The sequence below is a fragment of the Microtus ochrogaster genome, unplaced genomic scaffold (assembly GCF_000317375.1).
Source record: "Microtus ochrogaster isolate Prairie Vole_2 unplaced genomic scaffold, MicOch1.0 UNK4, whole genome shotgun sequence".
Classification (NCBI taxonomy): Eukaryota; Metazoa; Chordata; class Mammalia; order Rodentia; family Cricetidae; genus Microtus; species Microtus ochrogaster.
Genome location: NW_004949102.1, coordinates 3,839,698 through 3,850,034, shown reverse-complemented (window position 1 = coordinate 3,850,034; position 10,337 = coordinate 3,839,698). Strand labels below are relative to the sequence as shown.

The following is a 10,337-nucleotide window of genomic DNA, read 5'->3' as shown; positions in this document are numbered from 1 at the left end:
TATATATACTTTCCTAGGGACCTAGGGTGAAACTAAATAATGCTGCCTAAAAGAAAAGTATTAATAAAATCAATAAAATGACTTTTAATGACATTCTGCTATACTCATAGATCAATACTTGTTCAACCACCAACACAGATGGTTCCTCCTTCTGCAGTTGGCAACAAGCACAGAAATCTATAGTCAGATGTTATGCAGAAAGTTAGAGACCCTGGGATCCTTAGCCCTAAATGGAATGTCTCCATCAAATGTTTCCCCTTAGAGTTCAGGGAACCATAGGAATAGGCTGTGGAAAGAGGGTAAGGACCAGAGGAGATGAAAACAAGGCCTCTAAATCAGCATGATCAGTGTATATATGAACTCACAGAGACTGAGGCAGTGTGCATAGAGCCTGCACAGGTCTGCACCAGGTGGGGCCCTAGAGCTGAAACGAGATATGGGCGCGTGCCCCCATGCTTAACCCAGACACTTTCTCCAATGATAATCACTTGTAAATGAAAATTATTCAGTTTCCACCAAAGGAGTCTCACTGGAGAAACAAACTGCTCTGAAGTTTGGTCACATGCCTAGCAATAGACAGCCAAGGGAAAACAAACTCAGTGACATCTTTAGAGCTTCCTTCTCTCCTAAGGCCATGCCAGGGTTTTTCCCTTTTCAAAAAATTCTTTGTTTTTATTTCTATTGTTGCTTTCATATTGACTAAAGTATCTGTTTCCAGCATTTTGATTTGCGTTACTCAAGCCCAGTGGAAAGTTGACATTGTTTCTCTGTGAATCATAATCTCATACCAGAGTGAAATTATTTCTCATACCAGAGTAAAGTTGTGGGAATAAAAAACGTAACTCACATGACTATATCAGGAGGGAGTTTTTAGGGATCCTTCATGAAATCCCAAGTTCACATCCTGTGTTTTTCTCCAAACAACTTTTATATCAAAACGTAAACTGAGAGGGAAGTTCATTAGTATTCTGTTTTCTAGGTTGCGGAGAGAATGTTTTAGGTCATGTCCACACCTTTCTATGCCCATTGGGTCATGTCTTTCTATCTATGCCTGCCTCTGTCACATAGACTGAAAAACATCTCTTACCCAGGTGATCTCATAGATTACAATAGAAGGAGCAGAACGACATTAACATAGCCTGACCATTTGCTTAGAATGGCTTCATGCTATCTCACTATCAAAAGCTAGGTGACCACCGGAATGTGCAAGCTGTGCCTTGCCAGGTTGCTCAGAATTTTGACTGCCAAAAATGTAGGAATATTGGCCCGTATAATCCAGCCCCTACAAATCTCAAAATGAGACTCCACATGATTGTACAATATTTTTTCCCTAGAAATTGCTTTTAATGCTTTGGTTCCAAATCTTGTTCAAAAACACTTAGAAGAATGAAGTATGGATTCTTCATACCTGATTTGTGATAAACCCTCTAGGTTACAATAACTTTTAAAGGCTATCTGGTCCCTGTCACTGCCTGCTGAATAACATCTTTAGAAAGTCATACTGCTTGAGGTTATTTTCTCTGTTACAGCTCTCATTCCCCCCCCCCCCTTTTAAATTTCAATTAGGGTATTATTACATAGTTTCCCTCCTTCCTCCCTCCAAACCTCCCCTATATTCTCCTTGCTTTCTTCCATCCCATGACATCCTTTTAAATCTTTTGTGTTAGTTGTATGTGTGTATTTCCCGGAGTGGCACTTTCATGTTGTATAACCAGTTGGTGTGCTCCTTCCTGGGGAGAATTATTTCTCCTGTTTCCAGCATCCCTTAGTTGCCTGCTTTCCTTACCTAGGACTGTGGCCTGGTGAGATTCACCCCTTCCACTTTAGCATGTCTGATGGTGTCTTTTTCCAGCCTTCACATTTAACAAAGCTATCCTGCACGTTCAGACATTTCTGACGATGCTGAACAGTGCAGGTAGTTCAGTGACCCTTGTGCTGTCAGTTTTCTAACTTATGGTCTGTTTTCTTCCTCTCAGCTACAAGTGATGAATGAAAAATCTACCAAAAACACAAAAAAAGTATAGATTTTATTTACTTAGAGAAATTTAGAAGCAAAAATGCATTATATGAATTAAAACATGAGAATTAAAAGTAAACCAATATAAAAATTATTATATCTCACTTTTCACAAAAAAATAAAGATAAATACGGTAGCGAACTTACATTTTGGAAAGAGGGCTATCAAATAGATCAGAGAAGGACAGAGGATGACTCAGTCACTAATTGCTTACCACAGAACCATGAAAACCTGAGTTAGATCCATGGTCCTCATATAAAAATCTGGACATCGGTACTATTTTGTAATCCAAGCACTGGAAAAGCAGAGATAGGTGATTTTCTGAATTTATTGACTTGTTGAGCCTAGCTTAATCAGTAGTCCCCATTTTGAGGAAGAACCTCTGTCTCAAAGAACAAGATGGATGACTTCATGGAATGATATCTTAGATGGGGTCCGGCCTCCACCTGCGTGCCTATATGTAGACACGTGCACACTCAGAGACATGCACACACAATGATATACACAGACACACCCACAGGGACACATACAGATTTACAGTTAGAGAAATACATATAGGGGCACACATACAGGGTCAAACACACCATAAATACACATAATGGACACACACACACGCATGACACACACACATATGCACGCATGCACACACTCAAAGCAAAGAAAGGAGACTATAGTGTTTTCCCCAAAGTAATAATAATTCTCCCCAAAGTATTCTCCCTTTCTATTCTTACAGCATGCTGTAGCTTTAATTAGTAGTGAGGGTGACGCACATGGATCTATTTAGTTGTTATTCACTTTATAGAAACAGAATGTAATGTATCGCTGGAGTCCAGTCCACTTTTCTCCACTATCCCATAATAATAATGGAGAATGATCAGTGAAGATAGCATAAATTCACAAGAGTGACATATTTTGAATATGTACTTGATATTATTCAAATTAATAAGTTATTGAAGTCATCTATAATTAGTACTTCCTTAACTATTAACTTTAGTGATAGAATCAGCATGGCTTTGTCTATAAGCTGGATGGTCTATCACAAGTGTTCTGCATTATGGAGGGATAAGTCTGATTGATTATCAAGTGTGTCCAAAGAGCAGCTTTACGATTTCTAGCAGTGCCCAATGGACACAACTATAATATATTATTTAAAAATATTTTCAGTCTGAATTAAATTAATGCATTGAAATTCATGCTCAGGTTTTTATTTTTTTATTTTTTTTATTTTTTTTTTATTAAGAAAGAAAAAAAAAATTTCCGCCTCCTCCCAGCCTCCCACTTCTCCCACGTCCCCCCCTCCCAACCTCCCCCCCTCCTAACCTCCCCCCTCCTCTCCCCCTCCCTTCGAGTCTGAAGAGCAGTCAGGGTTCCCTGCCCTGTGGAAAGTCCGAAGTCCTCCCCCCTCCATCCTGGTCTAGGAAGGTGAACATCCAAACTGGCTAGGCCCCCACAAAGCCAGAACAAGAAGTAGGATCAAAACCCAGTGCCATTGTCCTTGGCTTCTCAGCAGCCCTCATTGTCTGCGATATTCAGAGAGTCCGGGTTTATCCCCTGCTTTTCCAGTCACAATCCAGCTGGCATTGGTGAGCTCCCAATAGATCAGCCCCACTGTCTCCGTGGGTGGGTGCACCCCTCTTGGTCCTGACTTCCTTGCTCATCTTCTCCCTCCTTCTGTTCCTCATTGGGACTTTGGGAGCTCAGTCCAGTGTTCCAGTGTGGGTCCATCGCCAGATGAAGGTTCTATGGTGATATGCAAAATATTCATCAGTAAGGCTATAGGATAGGATCATTTCAGGTTCCCTATCTTCAGCTGCCCCAGGAACTAACTGGGAACCTCTCCTTAGGCACCTGGAAGCCCCTCTAGGTCCAAGTCTCTTCCCAACCCTAAGATGGCTCCCTTAATTAAGATATGTGCTTCCCTGCTCCCCTATCCTACCTTCCTGTATCCCAATCATCCCGTTGCCCCAAGTTCTCCCCATCCAACCCTTCTCACTTTTTTCTCCCCATCTCCCCTTACCCCCCTCCCACCCCACCCTTAAGATCCCGATTTTTTGCCTGTCAATCTTGTCTACTTCCCCTACCCAGGAGGATAGCTATATGTCCTTCTTTGGGTTCACCTTCTTATTTAGCTTCTTTAGGATATCAAAATAAAGACTCACTGACCTTTATTTGTGGCTAGAAACCAATTATGAGTGAGTACATCCCATGTTCATCAGGTTTTTAAATATAATCGAGTATTTAACTTAAAGTAGGTAACAGTTTTGAACATTTTTACACAATATATGTTTGAATTGTGCAATTATTTGGATGTTTTTATTCTCTGGAAATGTCAGCATGAGTGTGAATTTGAGAGAGTGTTTTGTTATTCATATTTCTTATCGTCTTTCATCATCAATGAGTGTTGTTTTATAGTAAGTGGTAGTGGAAGAATTAAATACTAATGTCACACTTTGAGACTTTATTTCCATGTATACTCTAGTTATAATTTTTTGAAAAAGCCACAGACATCTGCTGACTGTGTCACTATTTAGTTAAAAATTGTGTGTACTTGAGATTTTGGTTTGTTAATTTCTAAAATCTGAAATTACTATTAATTTTTAAATAGAAGATAGACATTATCAGGGTACATATAATTATAACCATTTGGTTACAGGATTGGCTAAAGTAATTAAAATCTTTGATTTAGTCTGGTAGACTTTTTAATGTCTAGATTGTAGGATATCGGTGTGTTCTTCCTTTTTATGTTTATGAAAATTTGATCTGTTAAGGTAGCATAAAATGAGATTTCACCTAAGTTTTCTAAAGATTAGCAATTTCTGTGTTCATTCTTCTGATAACTATCCATACACTGGACTGGGGGCTTTTGTGGATTAACAATTTGGTTGAATTTCTCATTGGATTTCCACTGTACGCCTTAAAATCCTAAGTAACATGTTGCAAAACATTATCATCAGACAGCCCTAGCAGAATTTGGATTTTGAAATCATATAAGCAAAGTAGTTATTGGGCACTATTAACTTGTCCTATTTTTTTTTAACAGCCTCCTCTACCAAGACAACATACATCAGCTACAGCAATCATTCAATCTGAATAGGGAGATGACACCATCTGAAGAAAGGTGGTGCGTGTTCTCAAATATTGAACATGAGACTGCAAAAAGTCACTTCTGGAGATCTCCATGGACTACAATCAATCAGATCAATAGTCTTGTAAGGAACAAAACTAGCCATGAGCCAAAAGTATCAATAATGAGGAGCAAAGAAACCAATTTTATACAATACAACCAATGAGTGTCAAGCTAAAATATTGCTTACTTGTGAGCATTAAAAAAAATTCAAAAGGAAAACTAATGTTAGCTTGTGAAAAAAAATGCTGTTGAAATAAACCATGTCTGATGTTATTCTTGTAAGTATTTTTCTGTGATTGTGCGAACTCCTGTTCCTGTCCCACACTGTTCAACTTGTATAAGACTCTGAGTCTGTTTCTTGTAATGGCTGACCGGATTGAAGCCCTGGGTTGTGCTACAAAAATAAATGCAATGATTGACGCATGCAATTTTTATACAAATAATTTATTTCTAATAATAAAGGAATGTTTTGCAAATGTTGAGCGTTGTTTCGTTCCAGTTTTAAAAATAGGAAAATCTCCTCTTTCTAGTTGGCACTTCCGTTGTTTGGTACTACATCCTTCAGGGCATGGTTTTAGATTGGTGTGTTTATGAGGAGAATTTTATTGCTCTACCAAAAGGTATCACTTGTATAAAATTTTGTAAATACTTTTGATTCCAGTAATAGATTTTCATAAAATCTATCCTATGAAGAATCAAGTTGTAGCCTTAGTATAAACTTCTTTATGTTGTTATAATTGACAGATGGTGAGCTACACTTTACTTTGGAGGATATATCATAAAAATTGTTACAGAAAAACGTATCACCACCTGACCAAATTACTCCATATTATTTCTAATTCAAAACTTTTGCATACTGAAATATTCCCTGCTATGTGGTGTTAGCCATCTCTCACCTGGGCCTAATAGTCACCGAAATCAGTAATGGGCCTTACCCAGGTCATTCTTCAAAACTCTTAATTAGCGCATTTATTCCCTTGGCATCATTAAAGAAACCACAGTTCAGATAACCTGTAAATGAATTCTTATTTTCCAAATGAAAATATTCATTGCTTCATAAAACAGGATCGTTAAAGAGAGAGAAAACAGTAAGCTTGTCTGGAGCTAATAAACCATGCTAGGGCAGATAAGGGGAGTCTGTTAACAGCTGCCAAATCTACAGCCAGTTTTGTCCTGGGTTCCTCTATTACACACAATCCCAGACATTCATCAAATCAATGGGTCCTTACAATCATTTTGTTAGTAAATGTTCTCTATGCTGAGTTAGCTTAAGCGGCTCATTGCTTTCCTATAGATACACAGAGCTATCTCTGTAGCTTCAGTGCAGACATTAGCAGTCACTTTATTTTATTCATAAGGTCCATGTAGGCTCTTTTTATATATAGAATAATTTTTTAGATCCCCAAGAAGAAAGACAGCAACAGAGAGCAAAAAAAAAAAAAAATGCCTATTGATTGGCTTTCTGTTGAGTGTCCCAAAATAATATTTCTTCTTTGCAGGTAACATTTTAATAAAAAAAGCATCATTCTTAAATATATGAACTAATGAAAATATAGTTTTATAGTCTAATTTCGAAATCCATTTCTGGGTGTGCTTTTTGGAAGAATCCTGAACTGGGAAAAATAAACCAACACTTTATTTATTTATTTATTTAGTTATTTATTTATTTTTGTACCATGTGTCTCAGGACTGTTAGAGATGCCAAGATTTTCATTTGAATTTGATCAGTTGCTTCATATTGAAGATTTTGACGGTGCATTAAATGTTTTTACTTGATTTTAGCTAAATATCCATGTTTAATTAAGAAAAATGGTTGAATTGAATAATTCTTGCATTTCATTCACAGGGGAAAGAATAACCCAAGTACGTTTCACTATTGATTACCACTGACCAGGGAGGACAGGCATGAAAAGATGACAGAAAGTAAAGTGTCTCACAGGGCAATTGAAAGAGTTTATTATTATCGCTTTAAGACATTAATGTTTTACAAAATACGAAGTATGCCTCCTGACGATTCAAAATTATATTATAAATTTACAATGGGTTGTTTTACTTAAGGATATTTTTTATAAGTACCTGAGACTTATTTGGTTTTATAGAATGTTGATTTAACTATAAGTAGTTTGTATAGTGGTTTCTAACGAATTTGTATATACCTATCGACTTCACTAACACTGCACCATTGGAAAATGGCCTCCAGCAAAACACTCTCATACTCCCTGGCAGAGGGCAGAAAAATTTCAGCAACTTTCTTACAGTAGAAAGTAGAGCACTCTGCCCTCTACTATGGTGATTTTTCTTAAGACTGGGACAACGGTTGCATCCTGTGAGCAGGATTTAGCATGTGTTTGGTACTAGTCCATGAGACCTGTGATTTGAAATGAACTGCCTGTGTCCCATAGATAAGCAAATGCAAAGTTGCACAAAAAAATACAGTATTATATTCTTTAGAATTGACCTTGTGTTTTATTCTGGAAAGAAATGTCACATCTAATCTCAGCATGCCAGAGGGAATGCTAAAAATGTAACTTCAAGTAATATTCAGCAAATGTCACTTGTAGACAATGAGAGATGTATTAGTGTGACCTTGGGCCAAGTCTGACCTGAGTTTAAGAAAAATTAGCTTATGATAGAGAATACTAGAGGCTTAAATCAATGACAGTATGCCACAAACTAATTATATTTTTTAAGTAATTTAAACTTGAGGGTAACCATTAAGATATGAATAGGATGGCAGACTAACTTAATTTATTGTATTTTAAAAACTCTTTACAAAAATTAGCATTTAAAATTAACAAGATTTTACCTTTTTTTTTTCTCTCAGTTACCATAGTACAAAATACCTAACTAGGAATAGAAGTTTTGTTAGATTTTTTTCTGCCTTTAACTCAGCATTCTGCATATTTACCGATACTTTTTGACACCGAAAAGAATAACAATTTTATGAACTATGTTATCTAACATTTATGTTTTATTCAGACTGTGGGTAGAAGTGACATTTTAAGCTTCTGTTATGCAATCATCATTTTTCTCATTTAATTTTTGAATTGTATTTAATATCGGTATTTTCATCCATTTTCTAGAATGAGAAGACCAAAGGGAACAATGAGGTTGCAAGAGAGGATGAATGAGAAGTGATTCCTAATGATCTCATATTCTAGTCCTGAAGAGTGATCATCAGAAGGCGTCTAGTTGCCTATGTGGTTGTCACTTAATGACAATAAGAGTAATGAAAGGAAAGTGGAGCTCATTAGAAGATGCGACACCTTCAGAAGACACACATCTAGTAATGTTCAGAAACTTGCTGACTGACACTTTGAAGGGTCCTATTGCTGGGATAAAGAGAAAACACAGCTTATAATTTGATTTTAAAATAAATCCAATGCTGTATTACTGGATTTATTCTTTTTTCTGCAGCATAGTCTTCAATAGAGGTCAAACTTCACTTTTGCATAATTCTCCTCTCCTTTATAAGCCATTCAAAATTTTTCTCCATTTTAGTCTCAGTTTATTAATAATATAAAGTCTTGCTCCAAATTTGAATTACATTTCTGCTTTCGAAAACAATAAAGAACCAAACCAAAAGATGAAAAAAACACAAAAATAAATATATTTTTGTGTTTGCGTACTGATAAGTGATTTAAGAAAAGCTGACCCTGCTGATATGATTTATATTTTTAGTCTTTAGTATTTTGTTTGTTTTTGAGATTATAATATAATTACATCAATTTCTCCTTTCCTTTTTTATCTCTAAACTTTCCCATATATCACTCTCTGCTCTCTTTCAAATTCATGACCTCTTTTTTTACATTACTTATAGCTTACATATATATATATATGATCATACACACACATATATTTACAGTAATTTTTTCAGATGTGAAGCAAAAACCTGCAATTGCCGATGGATTAAACTCTACTAGATAAGTTTACTAGATATTTCATAGCCAGTGAATCATATTAGAGTGTTAAAATATAATACTAAAATTATTTTTTAAACACCATGAAAAAGATTAAATTATTTAAGAACTTTATTTATTTCATTACCTCGTGAGGGAATTAATAGATGGCAAAGCTAGTATAAATGTATTTGAGACAGCAATAATGTGTATTTATTATATAAAGTAAATGCTGAGATAAATGAGAATGGTTGAGATCTGGTGTAATATTCTATAGTATGATAAGTCATAGTCACTGAGGACATTTATTCCATTGGACAGATATGTTTTGGATTTTTACTGGATGAAATATCCTATTTAAGCCCTCTGATGTAGGAAGTTCTTCCGTATATGTGTTGCTTTTATTGGTCAATGATTAAAGAATCTGCACTGGCCTGTGGTATGGCAAAGTAGAACTAAGTGGAGAAAACTAAACTGAATGCTGGGAGAAGGAAGGCAGAATCAAGACAGACCACATAGCCATGTTATGCAGCCCCACCATGTAGCCCTGCCAGAGACATTCCCTTTGTTCACCATGTAGCCCTGCCAGAGACATTCCCCTTGTTCACCATGTAGCCCTGCCAGAGACATTCCCGTTGTTCACCATATAGCCCTGCCAGAGACATTCCCCTTGTTCACCATGTTGCCCTGCCAGAGATATCTACCATGTATATTTCTGCCAGAAATGGTACCTTGACGGTAAGCCACAGCCTCATGGCGATACACAGATTAATGGAGGTGTGTTAGTTTAGAATGTAAGAACTAGCCAATAAGAAACTAGAGCTAATAGGCCAAGCAGTGATTTAATGAATACGGTTACTATATTGTTATTTTGGATTTGGGCAGTTGGGAACAAACTAGTGGCCTCTGCTTACAGCCCTCTAGCTGAAAGTGCAGCTTTGTTGGAAGGAATTCACTGGAGAAACAGCCTTCCTAGGCATTGGATAATATCTCCAATACACAAGGCTCTTCACTGTTTTACTTCTAACCCAGTATGTAATAAGGAACTCTTGGTGCAACTCTGTTTTATCGGTTTATTCTCAACTCTATTTCTATTTCAGAATTGGGTGCATAACACGGTGAGAAAAATAATTGAATTAATAAATATATAATTGCTCGTGTCTTCCACAAATAATCTATGAAAATGAATCTTTTGTCCCATAGAAATTCTTCTTTCTGATAAGTATTTTTCTTTCTAAATTTGTAGTATTTTTCTCTGAGGAAAGATATCAGTTTTTATTTTAAGACTTAAGAA

General features: G+C 36.4%; 1 protein-coding gene across 4 annotated transcripts in view; it reads left to right on the top strand.

Moving 5' to 3' along the window:
- The window catches only part of Grm8 (glutamate metabotropic receptor 8), an 839,480-nt gene extending 833,916 nt beyond the window's left edge, over positions 1-5,564 (top strand). For 3 of the 4 annotated variants that reach the window (XM_026788600.1, XM_026788601.1, XM_026788602.1), the window contains exon 11: positions 5,058-5,564. In XM_026788600.1, the coding sequence (XP_026644401.1) occupies positions 5,058-5,107 (50 nt within the window). In that variant the 3' untranslated portion in view covers positions 5,108-5,564. The remainder of the gene's footprint in view (positions 1-5,057) is intronic. The other variant, XM_026788603.1, reaches the window with a different exon arrangement.
- The last annotated feature ends 4,773 nt before the right edge of the window (positions 5,565-10,337 follow it).